General features: G+C 43.7%; 1 protein-coding gene across 2 annotated transcripts; it reads right to left on the reverse strand.

Moving 5' to 3' along the window:
• Positions 1 to 1,537: 1,537 nt before the first annotated feature.
• LOC120307594 (CD209 antigen-like protein C) lies at positions 1,538 to 15,988 on the reverse strand. 2 transcript variants are annotated; one of them, XM_039342480.1, is made up of 8 exons: positions 15,964 to 15,988; positions 13,176 to 13,236; positions 10,888 to 10,974; positions 8,341 to 8,439; positions 6,390 to 6,476; positions 5,517 to 5,668; positions 3,303 to 3,409; positions 1,538 to 2,085 (listed from the first exon to the last, which is right to left on the reverse strand). In XM_039342480.1, the coding sequence occupies exons 2-8, from the start codon at positions 13,216 to 13,218 to the stop codon at positions 1,932 to 1,934; spliced, it is 729 nt and encodes a 242-aa protein (XP_039198414.1). In that variant the 5' UTR covers positions 13,219 to 13,236; positions 15,964 to 15,988; the 3' UTR covers positions 1,538 to 1,931. The 2 variants fall into 2 exon arrangements, with proteins under 2 accessions (XP_039198414.1, XP_039198415.1); XM_039342481.1 differs by lacking the exon at positions 15,964 to 15,988 and having other exon boundaries at positions 13,176 to 13,360.
• Between the last annotated feature and the right edge of the window lie 1,619 nt (positions 15,989 to 17,607).

Below are 17,607 nucleotides of genomic sequence, written 5' to 3' on the forward strand. Positions count from 1 at the left end.
TTTAAGAGAAGGATTTTTTGGTATGGAAAAAATGGATAGACTTTATATAATATAATTTGCTGCTCAAAGCACGAAGCTGAAAACACCAGCCTGAAGATGACGAATGGGACTTCGTCGAAACGTCGCCAAGACACTTCCAATTTTACGCGGGAGAAAACCCGAGCAACCAAAGACCTACATACAAATACCCGCGAAAACCTCAGAAGACATATATATATATATATGTATATATATATATATATATATATATATATATATATATATATATATATATATATATATATATATTCAAAAGATAAAAACGAGCACCAGGAGGTAAAACAATTAAATGTTTAATAAATAAATAACCTAGCTTTCGATGGCTATATTGCTGCCATCATCGTCAGGGTATATATAAATTTAGTTTTTCAATAACTTACACCTAAAATTTATTATTATTAATTATTTTATAACTTGTTTAATTAATGTATTTAGATTTGCTTAGGATTTATATGTGTTTTAAGATTTTTTGAAAAATTTTAACTAAGCCTGTATTCAGCTCTGGGAAGGTTGGGGGAGGGTCTGGGAGGATTGGGGAGGTTGGGGGAGGGTATGGGAGGGTCGGGGGGGTTCGGGGAAGGGAATTGTTTTGTAAAACTTAAAAATTTTCAATAAAAAAAAAAGGAAGTTTGGGACAGTGCTCAAAAGCACCTGGGGTAGAAACCAGGAGGCAGAATAACAGAGTAACAGAGCTGAAAGGGACCTTTGAGATCTTCCAGTCCAACCCGCTGCTCAGGCAGGAGACCCTATATCATTTCAGATTTGCCTCCAGAAGCTGTGAATGCTCCAACACTGGAGGTTTTTAAGAAGAGACTGGACAGCCATTTGTCCAAAATGGTCTAGGGTTTCCTGCCTGAGCAGGGGGTTCGACTAGATGACCTCCAAGGTCCCTTCCAACTTTATTATTATTATTATGGATCATCGCACAGTCAGCCAGATGTTCAGACTGGATTTGGCATTTTGTCTACCTATCGAGTCCTTACCCAGGACCTGGGATAGGCAGATGTGGATGTTTGATGGTATTACAGGTATCGTCGCAGGATGGAAGCAGTTCCTAGTAAGGCCGCCTTTTGCAATTGACTAATAGCGAATTTGTCAATGCCAATGGTGTTCAAGTGGTGCTCCAGTTGTTTTGGGATTGCACCCAAGGCGCCTGTGACTATTGGTACTACCCTTGCTTGCTTTTGCCACAGTCTTTCTATTTCTATTTGGAGGTCTTTGTATTTTGTTATCTTCTCCAGTTCTTTCTCTTCTATTCTGCTATCTCCAGGCACTGCCACGTCCACTATCCAGACTTTTTTGTCTTTCTTATCGACAATTGTTAAGTCTGGGGTGTTATGTTGCAGGTGCTTGTCTGTTTGAATTCTGAAGTCCCAGAGCAGTTTTTTTTTTATTATTATTATTATTATTATTATTATTATTATTATTATTATTATTATTACGTAGGTAGGTAGGCAAAAATCTCAGCTTCTCATCCAAGGTTGCCTAGCTGGTTCCTCAGATGCTGGAAGGGTCTTCTGGGCCAGGGATGCAGGCAATCTGGGAAGATTTTAGAACTTCAAATGCATGCATTTTGATCTCTTTTAATGCCAAGAAGTTGGATCAAAAGGATAGGGTGGTCTTTGGAGAAGGGGAGAATGAGGGGAAGCCAATGTTAATAATCTGGGTCCATCCTTGGCACCAGAACATGAGCTCGTGAGGTCTTCTGCTTCCCCAATTCACACAGAAATCTCTTTTCTAGCATGGGAGAAACTGGTTGGGAAAGCGTCCAAGCAACAGGGTGGCACTCTTTTTCTGCAAGGTAGTAACCGAAATGGCACAGCTCTTGATTTGGTGAAGAAAGAAAGCTTCACGGGTTGTTGCTTTGGCGTGGAGATTGGGGCAACCGTATCTTAAGATATCCAACGTGGATTTGCAGCCAGTCTACAAAGGGCATGTTTGGTTTGGTCGCAAGCAATGTTATTCCAACATTGCCCTTTACTGGTACAATCTTTTCCAATTTCGACACACAGGTTCCTTCCTTTTGGTGCTCCTCGTTTCCAGAAACTAAGAAGAGAAACAAGAAAAATACACAAGTGATCAGTCCAGGCTACCGAGCAACGCTTCCCTCTCTCTGTCAAAGCTGCAAGGGAAGTGCCATTGAATCCTTTCACGTCAACAGAATGTTGACATTGTGGATGCTAGTTACGATAAACCCTCGATGGGATGGGCCTTTACTTGGGCAGGGCTAAATGAGGACTGCCTGTATATATCTCCACCCCGGGCTATCCAAATGATGCCATAGATCAGTGTTTCTCAACCTTGACAATTTTAAGGCATGTGGACTTCAACTCCCAGAATTCCACAGCCAGCATTGCTGGCTGTGGAATTCTGGGAGTTGAAGTCCACATGCCTTAAAATTGTCAAGGTTGAGAAACACTGCCATAGATATACTTCTCTGGGTGTCTGGAGACTGGAGGTCTGTCTGGATGGGGAACAACCGGCTTTGATCCAACCTTTATGAGACTGAAGCTTCTTCTTTCTTCTTCTTCTTTCTTCTTCTTCTTCTTCTTCTTCTTCTTCTTCTTCTTCTTTCTTCTTCTTCTTCTTCTTCTTCTTCTTCTTCTTCTTCTTCTTCTTCTTCTTCTTCTTCTTCTTCTTCTCCTCCTTCTCCTCCTCCTCCTCCTCCTCCTCCTCCTTCTCCTTCTTCTTCTTCTTCTTCTTCTCCTCCTCCTTCTCCTTCTCCTTCTTCTTATCTGCAGCCGCACAAAAAAGTGCTGCTGAGTTTTGTCCCAACCAGTCCCTTAGATTTTGAAGCCACGATGTTCTTCTTCTGCCTGGACCTCGTTTGCCTTCCATCTTTCCCTGGAGGATTAAATGGAGTGTGCCGTATTTTTCTGGGTGTCGCATCACATGTCCAAAGTATTCTAATTTTCATTTTTTAATTGTTTTGATGATTTCCCTTGGCTTTCCCAGGCAGCTTATCACCTCCTCATTTCTGATCTTGTCAGCTCAGCTTATACGTAAATCCACATTTCAAATGCTTCTCGTCTCTTCAGGTGGCCTTCTGTCAGAGACCAACTCTCTACTCCACAGAGCAGGATAGAAAAAATATAGCATCTGCCAAGCCTGATTCTATGTGTGTGTGTGTGTGTGTATAATTTCTGCATTTCAGAAAAACAGAACTTTTTTTTTTTTAAAGCACAGATTTGGTGGGTAACAAATGCAAGCACAGCTCTTTGTGCCTGAGACATAAAGTGTTCTTTTCCCAAGAACAGACTTGCCCTTTTTTCAACGTTGAATTGTCATGAACCCAGGTCCAGCTTTTCTCCTTCCAAAGTCCAATCCACACACCAACTCTTGAGAATTGAGTCATAAATTCTGCAAAGTGCTGTAAAAAAAAAAAAAAGACAAAACTACTTTATTTGCTTACTTCGGTGCTTAAATCACACAATGAAGCCGCGGAACGGAAGTTGCCTTTAGAAGTTGAGCGTTGCTCCATCCCCGGAGGCTTTTAGGAAGAGATTGGACAGCTACTCGTCCGAAATAGTCAAAGGTCTCCTGCTTGATCAGGGGGCTGGACTAGAGGTCCCTTCCCGCTCTGTTCTGATGGATTGATTGATCACCATCATCATATGACGTGCTCGCGTGACATATTCTCAAAATGTCAATTATGCTGGGGAAGACCGGGAAACCAATAGTGAAAAAAGCAAGGTTCTACATTTAGGCAAGAAAAACCAAATGTACAGGTATAGGATAGGGCAGTGGTGGCGAACCTATGGCACGGGTGCCAGAGGCGGCACTCAGAGCCTTCTCTGTGGGCACGCACGCCATCGCCCCAGTCCTGGGCCTTCAGCTGATGTCAACGCTGCAAATATTGTATATTCTTGCTTTTGACAATATGCAGAACTGTTTGGTATTTTTAGAGTTAATTCAGAAGCCAGAAAAAAGGAAGGGAAGTGAATCTCTGCCCTCTGGGCTAATTGGAAGATGTGACTTGTGACTGCAAGATAAGGGAGGGGTTTAGCAAGAGAAGTGAGATGCCAGCAAGAGGAATTCAGATTCTGTGCCTGTAACAATAAAAGGCTTTAGGGTAATCATGCCTGGAAGTTCTTTGAAGTGTTTCATTAGTCAGAACCATGACAGCTGGGTTTTATAAAACCTTTTCGCTTTAGGCCTCTGCCGCCGTGTACAAAAAAAAAAAAAAAAGGTTCAATCAATCAGTCAATTTCAACTTCTCGCGGGGAAAAAAAAAGATCTTGCAAAGTTGGAATTGATTGATTGAACTTTTTAGTCCCACCCAGTCTGCCGTTACCACCACAGCCACGCCCACCCAATGAGCCAGGCCCACCCAATGGGCCACACCCACCTGGCACCCGATGATGCATAAGTGGGTTTTGGGTTGCAATTTGGGTCCTCGGTCTCTAAAAGGTTCGCCATCACCGGGATAGGGGGTACCTTGCTCAATAGTAGTAACTGTGAGAGGGACCTCGGCGTCCTAGTGGCCGATCCCTTAAAATGAGCCAGCTGTGTGCTGCAACTGCCAAAAAGGCCAACACAGGGCTAGGCTGCATTAACAGAGGGAGAGAGTCAAGATCACGTAAAATATTAATACCACTTTACAAGGTCTTGGTAAGGCCACACTTGGAATACTGCATCCAGTTTTGGTCACCGTGATGTAAAAAAGGCTAAAGCATATAAGGAACGGCTGCTGGAATTAGGTATGTCTAGTCCAGTGATGGCGAACCTTTTAGAGACCGAGTACCCAAACTGCAACCCAAAACCCACTTATGTATCATTGGGTGCCGGGTGGGCATGTCCCATTGGGTGGGTGTGGCCCGTTGGGTGGGCGTGGCTGCAGTGGTAGGTAGACTAGGTGGGCTTAAAAGTTCAATCAATCAATTCCAACTTTGTGAGATCTTTTTTTTCTCCCGTGAGGTTGAAATTGATTGATTGATTGAACCTTTTTTTTTTTGCATACAGTGGCGGAGGCCTAAAGTGAAAAGGTTTTATAAAACCCAGCTGAAGGCCTAGGACTGTGACGACGGCGTGCGTGCCCACAGAGAGGGTTCTGTGTGCCACATGTGGCATGTGTGCCATAGGCTCGCCACCACGGGTCTAGTCTAATGAAGAGAAGGACGAGGGGGGATGTGATAGCAGTCTTCCAATATCTCAGGGGCTGCCCCAAAGAAGAGGGAGTGAAGCTATTCTCCAAAGCGCCTGAAGGCAGGATAAGAAGCAGCGGATGGAAACTCATCAAGGAGAGAAGCAATCTGGAAATAAGGAGAAACTTCCTGACAGTGAGAACAATTAATCAGTGGAACAACCTGCCTCCAGAAGCGGTGAGTGCTCCAACACTGGAGATTTTTAAGAAAAGAGTGGACAGCCATTTGTCTGAAATGGCATAGGGTTACCTGCCTTAGCAGGGGGTTGGACTTGATGACCTCCAAGGTCCCTTCCAACTTTATTATTATTAATTATCATTACCTTCTACTTACTTCTGTCTTGAGGTCAAGTATAGGAGCCAAAACAGAGTCCAGGTCTTTACATTCCAGGATGGCTTCAGGAAATATCATGGTTGATTCAGAAATATAATAGAGGTGGCCTTCAAAACCTTTCCAGCCTGATTCTTTTTTCTCTTTTATCATTTCTTTCAGCCATGCGAAGGGTGACCCCGGAAGGGGAGAAAATAAATGAAAAAAAGGGATTTATCAAGTGCAGCTTCTTTTTTTCCTTTATTTTTTTCATTGTATTGACATAAATCTAAAGGAATAAATTTGGCAATGGAGTAGAAAGCATTTAGGTTAAAATAACAGAAAGAAGAAATGGAGCTAGTGTTCAACTTATAACCAGAGGGGAGGGGAGGGTGGAGAGGAGGGGAGACGGACAGAAAAGGGAGAAGGGAGAGAGTGGGGAGGAAGAAGGGGAGAGAGGGGGAAGGGAGAGAGGGAGAAGGGGAGGGGAGAGGAAAGAGGGGGAGAGGGAGAAAGGGAAGAGGAAAAGGGAGAGGAGGGGAAGGGAGAGGAAAAAGGTGAGGGGAGAGGGAGAAAGGGAACGGGAGAGGGAGGAAAAGGAGGGGAGAGGGGGTGGAAGAAGAGGAGAGGGGGAAGAGGGAGAGGAAGAAGGTGAGGGGGAGGGAAAGGAGGAGGGGAGAGGAAGAGGGGAAGGGAGAGGAGAGGAAGAAGGGGAGGGGGAGAGAGAAGGACTGAGTGAGAGAAGCTAGGTGAGAATAGCAATTTACTCACAGGCTGAACGGCAGACAAGAGAAGGAATGTAAATCAAACAAAGTCTTTTTCCCAGCTTCCCCCTTGACCCCAGTTGTTCTGCACACAGGAGTAGCCTATTCCTGTAAGTCACTCATAGTAACATACCAATGCTTTCTTCTATCTCTTCCATTTCCTTGAGAGAGAATTCCAGTTCTTTCACTAAGGCAATAGCTACACCCAGTACAGTTGTATCTAAACCGTTGGGGAAAAAGTTCAAGTCAGGAGACTTCGCTATCGACTTTTGGGTTTCCCACCCTCATCCATTTATACTTATATTTATACTACATTTATACTGTTTAAACTATATTTATAGCCTGGATTACAAACTATAAAGACTACAACATTTTTAAAGGAAAGAACCTCTTCCAGTCTGATAACAAACTTCCATTTTTCTAGAATCTTTTACACCAACTACAGTACAAGCTGGTCTTTCTTTCTTTCTTTCTTTCTTTCTTTCTTTCTTTCTTTCTTTCTTTCTTTCTTTCTTTCTCTCTCTCTCTCTCTCTCTCTCTCTCTCTCTTTCTCTCTCTCTTTCTCTCTTTCTTTCTTTCTCTCTCTTTCTTTCTCTCTCTCTCTTTCTCTCTTTCTCTCTCTCTCTTTCTCTCTCTCTTTCTTTCTCTCTCTCTCTCTTTCTCTCTCTTTCTTTCTCTCTCTCTCTCTCTCTCTCTCTCTCTTTTTCTTTCTTTTACTCTCAGTTCAGATAATATTTTTTTTCTTTTCCGCTGAGATTTTACTTTTCATCTTTTATTCATCTGTCATTTTTAAACGCACCTGGGGATCGCAAACTCTATCCAGAGGGCAACCTCACTTGCATTTAACTTCTACGTCAACGTTAGCCACAGGAGGGACCAAAAAGAGAACTAAAATCTCCTAGAACTGAGGAGAAATTTCCTGACAGTGAGAACAATTTATCAGTGAAAGGGCTTTTGCCTCCAGAAGTTGTGGGTTGTTCCATCCCTGGAGGTTTTTAGAAAGAGATTGGACAGCCATTTGTCCCGAATGATAGGGTCTCCTGCTTGAGCAGGGGGTTGAAGACCTCCAAGATCCCTTCCAAGTCTGCTAGTCTGTTATTCTATCAAAGGTGATCAATGAGGAAGGGATCAGCCGTCTGGGAAAGCCAAGGGAAACCATCAAAACAATTACAAAATGAAAGTTAGAATATTTTGGACATGTGAGGCGACACCCAGAAAAATACGGCACGCTCCATTTAATCCTCCAGGGAAAGATGGAAGGCAAATGAGCTCCAGGCAGAAGAAGAATATCGTGGCTTCAAAATCTCAGGGACTGGTTGAGACAAAACTCAGCAGCCCTTTTTCGTGCGGCTGCTGATAAAAACAGGATCGCCAACATATTTGTTCATATTAGTAAAGTTGGAAGGGACCTTGGAGGTCATCTAGTCCAACCCCCTGCTCGGGCAGGAGAACCTACACCATTTTGGACAAGTGGCTGTCCAGTCTCTTCTTAAAAACTTCCAGTGTTGGGGCATTTACTGCTTCTGGAGGCAAGCTGTTCCACTGATTAATTGTTCTCACTGTCAGGAAGTTTCTCCTTAGTTCTAGGTTGCTTCTCTCCTTGATTAGTTTCCACCCGTTGCTTCTTGTCCTGCCTTCAGGTGCTTTGGAAAATAGCTTATTCCCTCTTCTTTATGGCAGCCCCTGAGATATTGGAATACTGCTATCATGTCCCCCCTTGTCCTTCTCTTCGTTAAACTAGACATACCCAATTCTAGCAACCGTTCCTTATATGTTTTACCCTCCAGTCCCCTAATCATTTTTGTTGCTCTTCTCTGTACTCTTTCTAGAGTCTCAACATCTTTTTTGCATCGTGGTGACCAAAACTGGATGCAGTATTCCAAGTGTGGCCTTACCAAGGCATTGAAGAGTGGTATTAATACTTCACGTGATCTTGATTCTATCCCTCTGTTACGTCCGATAACGGATAGGGCACAAGAAGAAGATAGTCCTCTGATACTGCTTGGATACTACTGGGGGGGGGGGGAAATCAGACTGTGCTCTTTCCAAAGAGGGTGACATTCTGCCTGCGATTCATCACTTACCGTTCATTTCTTCCTTGGTTTGATTTTGAGCAGTCAGAAATGATCGAATTGTCTCCATAGCTTGAATTGTTTGAGTGATTCTATTTAAGTGAACATAATCTAATGCAGAAAAGGGGGGGGGGAAGAGAGAGAAAGAGAGAGGAGACAGTTGAGCAACTCTGCTTTTTTATACACTTCATCCCAACTAACCCCCCCCCCCAAGCCTGCAAGCCTTAGTTGTGCCTCATATTCTCAAACCTGTCTGGAACCTGCAGAATACAATTAAGTGAGGTGACGCATTGAGGACATGTGCAAAAACCTAGTGCCTGACCACTTCATCCAGAAGCAGAAATCCAAGGTCAGAATGAAGACTTTTATTTCTCAGCTGGGACTAGGAGTCGATATGTGAATAAAATTGGACCTCTTGAAGAATAAGCAAGGTTTTTCTGCTTCCTGCATGCAGCATGTGGTTCTTAGTAAGTTTCACAGCAGGGTTAGATGTTTGACTGCAGTTGTTAACTTTTCTGGGCACCTACAATTGAGTAACAGAGTTGCAAGGGACTGGGGGGGGGGGAAATCTTCCAGTCCAATCCTCTGATCCAGCAGGAGACCCGAATGTATTCTGGACAAATGCCTGTCCAGTCTCATCTTGAAAACCTCCAGTGATGGAGGACCCAGAAATTCTGAAGGCAAGCCGTTCCGTTGATTAACTGTTCTAAATATCAGGACATTCCTCCTTAGTTCTAGGTTAGGTCTCTCCTTGACTAGTTTCCATCCGTTGCTTCTTGTCCTGCCCGCAGGCGCTTTGGAGAATAGCTTGACTCCCTCTTCTTTGGGGCAGCCCCTGAGATACTGGAAGGCTGCTGTCGTGTCCCCCCTCGTCCTTCTCTTCATTAAACTAGACATACCCAATTCCTGCAACCGTTCCTTATATGTTTTAGCCTCCAGTCCCCTAATCATCTTTGTTGTTCTTCTCTGCACTCTTTCCAGAGTCTCAGCATTTATTTTATATCGTGGGGGTGACCCAAATGGGACTCAGTATTCCAAGTGTGGCCTTACCAAGGCGTTGTAAAGTGATATTAACACTTGGCATGATCTTGACTCTATCCCTCTGTTAATGCTGCCTAGGACTGCGTTGCCGTTTTTGGCTGCTGCAGTAACACAGCTGGCTCACAGTTAAGGGATCATCCACAAGGACTCCGCAGATCCCTCTCACAGTTACTGCTGTGGATCCAGATACCACCTATTCTATATCTACTGCATATATTTGATTTTTCTTGCCTAAATGTAGAACCTTGCTTTTCTCATCATTGAATTTCGTTGAGAAGCTCACAGGGATATTGGTTGAGAAGCTTTCTGACGCCTCTTCCAACTGTTAGAATCTCTGTTTTTTGAGGCTAAAGGGTGGGAAATTTGTAGAAATAATAATAATAATAATAATAATAATAATAATAATAATAATAATAATAATAATAATAATAATGTCAATTGCAAAAGGCGGCCTTACTAGGAACTGCTTCCATCCTGCGATGATACCTGTAATACCATCAAACATCCACATCTGCCTATCCCAGGTCCTGGGTAAGGACTCGATAGGTAGACAAAATGCCAAATCCAGTCTGAACATCTGGCTGACTGTGCGATGATCCACAATAATAATAGTAAAGTTGGAAGGGACCTTGGAAGTCATCTAGTCCAACTCCCTGCTCAGGCAGGAAACCCTATACCATTTCGGACAAATGGCTGTCCGGTCTCTTCTTAAAAACTTCCAGTGTTGGAGCATTCACCACTTCTGGAGGCAGGTTGCTCCACTGATTAAATGTTCTCACTGTCAGGAAGTTTCTCCTTAGTTCTAGGTTGCTTCTCTCCTTGATTAGTTTCCATCCGTTGCTTCTTGTCCTGCCTGTCCACTTTACTTATATAAGCAAAAGAAGAAAGACATGAACAAGTCCTTTAGAAATTGTTCCACGAGGTTAGCATAGCTTGTGCAGCATTGCTAAACACCAAAGTGATTGGAGCAACTGTGGAGGGCCATTCAGGTCCGCAGAACACATGGAATGAATGCTTAAATCAGTAACAAGTCATAATTCCTGCTCAACTCAGGCAAGGCAACGTCTGGAATGGTCTAGGGCAGGGGTAGGCAACCTTGGCTCTTTTATGACTGGTGGACTTCAACTCCCAGAATTCCTCAGCCAGCATGGCTCATCTTGGGAACCTCTCCCTTTCCCCTCAGCGTGGCTGGCTCAGGAATTCTGGGAGTTGAAGTCCACCAGTCATAAAAGAGCCAAGGTTGCCTACCCCTGGTAGGATCTCCTTCTTTGAGCAGGAGGTTGGACTAGAAGACCTCTGAGGTCTCTTCCAACTCTGCTATTCTGTTATTCTGACTCAAAGGACTTAACCTAGACTGATCCTTTTCCACACGGAAGAAAAGATTGGCCAAAAGTACTCTGAGGTTGCCTGCCCCAGGCTGGGGATGATGGAGAACAATATTCCAAGAGGCCGAAAGAGCAGTTGGTTAGGAAAAGCTGCTCTGAAGTTTTGTTTTTCCTGCCACAGCGTTGAACTTACACAGAGTACACAAGATGAGAGACGAAATGAACATGAGTGTGGAAGCCCAGAGAATAACAGCTGTTTTGGTATCAAAGGTTGATTTCCCTAGAAGTGTAAGAAGGAAAGAGCATTTTCAGGCAAACAAGCAAAACAACAACCTCACCAGCACCTCGGTCTGCCCCCACCTCACCTCAGCCCAGTGATGGTTCACAAAGCCATAAAGTTGTGATTTTAGAACAGAAGCAAAAGCCTCACAAATGGGGTCATGCGGTCACTGAAAATGAGGGGTGGTTGCTGAGCACCTGAAATGCAGCCACCTCGACTATGAGGCACCAGCAATTTAGAAGCAAGTGTCATAAGTAGCTTTTGGGCCGTGGTGGCGAACCTATGGCACACGTGCCACAGGTGGCACGCAGAGCCCTCTCTGTGGGCACGCGCGCCGTCACCCCAGTCCTAGACCTTCAGCTGGGTTTTATCAATCAATTTCAACTTCTCGCGGGGAAAAAAAAGATATCTCAAAGTTGCAATTGATTGATTGAACTTTTCAGTCCCACCCAGTCTGCCGTTACCACTGCAGCCATGCCCGGCCAATGGGCCACGCCCACCCAATGGGCCACACCCAGCCAATGGGCCATGCCCACCCAGTGGGCCACACCCACCCAATGGGCCATGCCCACCTGGCACCCGACGATATCTGAGTGGGCTTTGGGTTGCAGTTTGGGCACTTTGTCTCTAAAAGGTTCGCCATCACTGCTTTTGGGTGATTTGTTGTCACTTCAAATGGTCGCTACATGACCAGTTGTAAGTCGAGAACTCCCTGTAGTCCTTTTCTTTACACTCCTGGAATTTGCACGATTGCTCTGTGTCACAATGAGCAGCAGACAGCAACACCCATTTTTTTAAAAAAAGGAAGCAGCTCCATCTCCTGGCCACTGTTACAATCCCCCTTGGATGCCTCTGTTTCGCTCTGTCAAAGGATGATGGGAGGGGTCTTCTTTGGAGCAAAGGAAGGGTTTAGGGATTCGAACCAGCACAGCAACTCCTTGGCTTCCAATAAATTTAATTTTGTACGCCGCCCTGAGTCCCTTGGGATTGGGCGGCATATAAATAAAATTAAATAAATAAATAAAGCAAAATATTTGTAGCTCAGGGTTGAACCATTCTCTCTGATGGTTTTCTGACAGATGTTTCATTATCCAACTAGGTAATGCCATCAGTTCTAGAAGGGAGTGGGGTTTGTAGAGAGGAGGAGGATTGTGGGATCCTTGGCGCTCCCTGAATTTGGCTGTTTTCTTGCAGATGTTTCCTTACCCAACTAGGTAACATCATCAGTGCTGATGAGAATATTTGTAGCTCAGGGTTGAACTGTGCGGTCCTTGGTGCTCTCTCAGCTCCATCGTTTCCTTGCAGATGTTTCATTATCCAACTAGGTATCATCTTCATTGCTAGAAGGAAGTGGGGTTGGAGGAGGAGGGAGAGGAGGACAAGGAGGAGGACGAGGACTGTGGGGTCCTTGGTGTTCTCTGAGCTTGGTGGTTTCCTTACAGACATTTCATGACTAAACTAGGTAATATCATCACTGCGAGAAAGGAGTGGTGGTGGTGGTGGTGGTGGTGGTGGTGAAGGAGGAGGAGGAGGAGGAGGATGACTGTTAAAACCTTGAAATTCTCTGGGTTTGCTTGTTTTCTTGTAGACATTTCAGGACCCAACTAGGTAACATCATCAGTGCTAGTAGGGAGTGAGTTTGTTCCCAATTTATACTTTAGAGTAGTGGTTTTCAGCCTTTTCTCACTACGGACCCCCTTTAAATACCTTTTGTGGCCACAGACCATGGCAACAGACCCCAGGACTCAAAATTGAAATCATAACATTTCTTCAAGTCTTTTTAGACCCCCATGATGACATCACGGACCTCCAGGGGTCTGCTGACCACAGATTGGGAACCACCGTTCTAGAGGATATCCTTGTCAGTGTTGGTGGGACTAGCAAGCCACTAGTATATGAATTGAGAGCAAACCCCAGTCCCTACTGGCACTGATTATGTTGTATAGTTGGGTAATGAAACATCTACAAGAAAACAACCAAGCTCAGAGAGCACCCAGGACCCCTCACTTGTTCATTTCCCAGGCTGGCAGGGATCTCTGCACATGTTTAGAGAGGAGACAATAAAGCAAAGTAATACTTTGAGACACATTAGCCCTTGACCTTCACTGAGAACTGAAAACCCAGGATGTTGTTTTTTCTTTCCTCTCTCCCCACCCTCTTTATTCTTCCTTTATGCAACAACAAGTTGGGCAACAACACACCTTTGGTTTCAACATCTTCGTCTGACTCCTCACCGTCCTCCATTGTACCATTTTATTTCCTCTGCATAAAGACAAAATATTTGAAAGCATTGAAATGCACCTGACAAAGATCACATTCTCATGTCTTTCTTTGATGAATTTATAAGGTCTTCACTGCATTGGACTAGAAGAGCTCCAAGGTCCCAACTCTGCTATTCTCTTATTCACTTGTGCTTCAAATGGCAACTCTTCTTGAAGAGATCATAGGTCAGTAGTTTCCCATAGAATTGGGTGCTAGGAGCCAAAGGAAATCATACTCTCAACTGCAGTGGACTCTTTTAGAAGACTTAAGTTTGCTAGCCGCACTTTCGAATAACTTTCAGAAATTGCATATTTAACTATCATAAAGGCATTAGAGATCTTCAAAACAACAAGTTTAAAAAGCTACCTGGTGAGTTAATCTTTGTTCTTGAATAAAAGAAAAATCAATTATGAGCTCAACAACTTGAAGAATTAGAAATGAATGATAAAAAAGCTAAATAAGAATTTAATAAAGTTATAAATGAATTAAGGGACTACACAATATGGAATATTAGGTTCTTTGCCTTAACATTTTGGAAGCAATTTTATAAATAAACAGCACCTTTATGGGAATTAATTTGTTTAGAATAGCCCAAGTCAAAGCAAAATAGAGAGAGAGAATTTATGATTTCAGAAATTGAACACTAGAGGAGACTAAATATTCCAGGCATAAAGAGAAATGGGAGAAAAAGTAAAAAGTCAGCATCTTGTCTTTGATCAGGAATGAATCCTGTGAAATGATGGGAAATGCTATGATGTTTAAAATACTTCAGGAGATTTTTGAAGAACGGGAGCCAAGAACAGCAGCTTCAGCAACAGCAATGATGCCTGCTTCTATAAATCGATTGTGTTCAGAGGATATGTTAAAAAGAAATCACTGAAAGAGAACATTCTAGAACAGGGGTTCTCAACCTTGGCAACTTTAAGACTTGTGGACTTCAACTCCCAGAATTCCTCAGCCAGCTTTGCTGGCTGAGGAATTCGGGGAGTTGAAGTCCACAAGTCTTAAAGTTGCCAAGGTTGAGAACCCCTGTTCTAGAAGATTTACAAGGTAAAGAAATGAATCAAATTGCTGATGTTTCTACATCAGAACACAAAGAATTTGCAGAAATACTGAAAAAAAAAAATTTTTTTTAAAATATGAGACAGCGAAAACAAAGTGTACAGTAAATGACAAGCCGGGTGTCAATTCTCCTGGCTTAACTAGATAGGAAACAAGGCTAGATGATCTAATTCTAGTTTATTTGAAGGCTAAATTAGTACAAAGTTTCTGCCACCACTTTTTCCTGCCTGAGAAATTAGGGAGGGCCCTTCCTCAGTTTCTTCTTCTGCCCGTAAAGCAACCTGGGGCTCCTGTGTCTCTTCTCTGATTGTTTCCTAGGTAGCATTTCTTCCCCTTGTCCCCCCAACTTCATGCCCATATTAAATTGCGCCAAGAGATAGATCTGGGTATGGATTTTCTTTTATAGGACCTAGAAAAGAAGGGGTTAAGCCAGTGGTTCTCCACCTGTGGGTCGGGACCCCATTTGGGGTCGAATGACCATTTCACGGGGGTCGCCAAACCACGCTGTCCGCCATTGTTTTCCCTTTTCCCTAGCTGTCCTACTCCCTCTTATTGGTGGCCACGCCCACTTGGGGGTCACCACAACATGGGGAACTGTATTATGGGGTCACGGCATTAGAAAGGTTGAGAACCACTGGGTTAAGCCCTGAAGAAAGCTTTGAGATGGAAATAAGAAAAAGGGAAGGGAGATCAAATCCAATGATATCAGCTGAATGAACTAAAGATTAATATTGCTAGGAACAAAAGAAAAGAATACAGAGTTAGTTCACTTGACCAAGGTGAAAATAAGACATGTCAGTATAAATCTGGAGCTCCTTATTATTATTATTATTTTGCTGAAATGCAAATTGGTGCAGATGATATGAGAAGCCTTCTCCAACCCAACATCCTCCAAGGGTTTGGCTGCCCCGAATCTCTGATCAAACAGGGCAGTGTGACCGCAGGTGGGGACTGCAGCCAAGAAATTAAAAGACGCTTGACCCTGGGGAGGAAAGCTATGGCAAATCTAGACAGCATACTAAAAAGCAGAGACATCACCCTGCCAACAAACATACGCATTGCCAAGGCTATGGTTTTCCCAGTTGCAATGTATGGCTGTGAAAGGTGGACCCTAAGAAAGGCTGAGTGCCAAAGAATGGAGGCCTTTGAACTCTGGTGCTGGAGAAGACTCCTGCGAGTCCCCTGGACTGCAAAGCGATCAAACCGGTCAGTCCTAGAGGAGATCAATCCCAACTGCTCTTTAGAAGGCCAGATCCTGAAGTTGAAACTCAAATACTTTGGCCACCTAATGAAAAGGAAGGACTCACTGGAGAAGAGTCTGATACTGGGAAAGATGGAGGGCAAGAGAAGAAGGGGACGACAGAGAACAAGGTGGCTGGATGGAGTCACTGAAGCAGTAGGCGTGAGCTTAAATGGACTCCAGAAGATGGTAGAGGACAGGAAGGCCTGGAGGAACGTGGCCCATGGGGTCACGATGGGTCGCAACTAACAACAACAGAAGACACCCAGGCTGCCTCCTAAGGCTCACAAGTAGGGTGAGGCTATTTCCTTCCTGTATGTCATGGGAAGAGAACTAAAGGTCTTTGCACAAAACTCGTCTTCCCCATCCACCGGGGCCTATGAGGATATGTTAGTGGTGAATGTAGCTTAACTCAGTTTCTTCACCTTCCTGCTGCAGCATCCCTCTGACAGGTGCCACCCACTTCTCCTTTGATGCCAAACCTTCCAGAACCCTCCCACTCAACCATTGTTTGATTGGCTGCTTACCAGTCTCTCTGTCAGCATTCCACACATGAAACAACTTTAGGCAAACACTCCTTTGGGTGTATGTATGTATGTATGTATGTATATTATATATAAAACCCTCATTATTTCATGTCAGGTTTCCATTTTTAATCATGCTTCCATGGGAATCAAGAAGTAAGGGTCACTCTAATCTTTCTAAGCTCTGCAGAGGGCAGCTGATGGGAGGGACATAAATATATGTGTGTGAAGTGACAGATGATAGACAGACAGACAGACAGACAGATAGATAGATAGATCTGAAAATAATAACAAGAGATTATAAACAGCTAGGGAAAAAAGCTTAGGAGCACAAGTGGTATTTTCATCTATACTTCCAACAAAAGGCCAACATCCAATCTTCTTCTTCTTGTGCCATATCCGTTATTGGACATTGGCGATCATGTTGGTGATCCTGTTTTTATCAGCAGCTGCACAAAAAAGTGCTGCTGAGTTTTGTCCAAACCAGTCCAATGAGGGAGCAAATTTTTTTTAGAAATGAACCACTTGCTTAAAAAACTGCTGTTGTCCACAGAACTTTGGCTTCCTAGACCATGGTCTGCATTACCTAGATGAAGGGCAAGGGATGGATTGGCAAGGGATGGACTGCACCTCACAAGAATGGAAAGAATATATTCAGAAAACAAGTGGCTCATCTTATCAAAAGGACTTTAAGCTAAAATTGTGGGGGGAGGGGAGCAAACTTAACAACCTATGGAACCTAATTCCAAGCAAAAACAACTAGATAACCAATTACATAAGGAGGAAGCGAGTACAGAGAAAAAAGAAATAAAAAAGATAATGAAATAGAGTAGTGGTTCTCAACCTTTTTAATGCCGCGACCCTAACCGGTCGTAAGTCGAGGACCACTTAACCAGTCGTAAGTCGAGGACTACTCAACTGGTGCAGCACCGTTTGCAGAATGGGACTTTTGGCAGGCTCAGCAGGGCAGAGACAGCCTGGACAATTCCTATTGGCTTTTGAAAGCCAATAGAATTAGACTCTATTCAAGAAAAGCTAAGGAAAAGGGGAAAAAATAGCGGACAGCCTTGTTTGGCGACCCCCATGAAATGGTCGTTCGACCCCAAATGGGGTCCCGACCCACAGGTTGAGAACCACTGAAATAGAGAGTGATGGAAATGATGGAAATCCCAGTTACAAAGTAGGAGATATACGAAACATACTCAAGATCCATAAAGGACTCAAATACCAATACATGAATGCTCAAAGTTTAGAGAACAAACAGGGTCAACTTGAATTATTAGGTATATGAAGGCAGATACGATATAGTTGCCATTATTGAAGCTTGGCTGGATGAAACTCATGACTGGAATGTACTGATGGAAGGTGGCGCAGCAGTTAGGGTGCAAGTACTGCAGGCCACTTTAGCTGACTGTGTTCAGCAGGTCAGCGGTTCAAATCTCACCGGCTCAAGGTTGACTCAGCCTTCCATCCTTCCGAGGTAGGTAAAATGAGGACCCAGATTGTTGGGGGCAATGTAAAATATATATATATATATATACATTG

Source organism: Crotalus tigris, unplaced genomic scaffold (assembly GCF_016545835.1).
Source record: "Crotalus tigris isolate CLP2741 ecotype Arizona unplaced genomic scaffold, ASM1654583v1 scf7180000017793.814357, whole genome shotgun sequence".
NCBI classification, from domain to species: domain Eukaryota; kingdom Metazoa; phylum Chordata; class Lepidosauria; order Squamata; family Viperidae; genus Crotalus; species Crotalus tigris.

Coding starts and splice junctions, on each gene's coding strand:
- LOC120307594 (XM_039342480.1), bottom strand. CDS start 13,218: ATGGAGGACGGTGAGGAGTCAGACGAAGATGTTGAAACCAAAG. Junction 10,975..13,175: donor CGAAGATGTTGAAACCAAAG/GTGTGTTGTTGC, acceptor TTACACTTCTAG/GGAAATCAACCTTTGATACC. Junction 8,440..10,887: donor TCTCATCTTGTGTACTCTGT/GTAAGTTCAACG, acceptor TTTCTGCATTAG/ATTATGTTCACTTAAATAGA.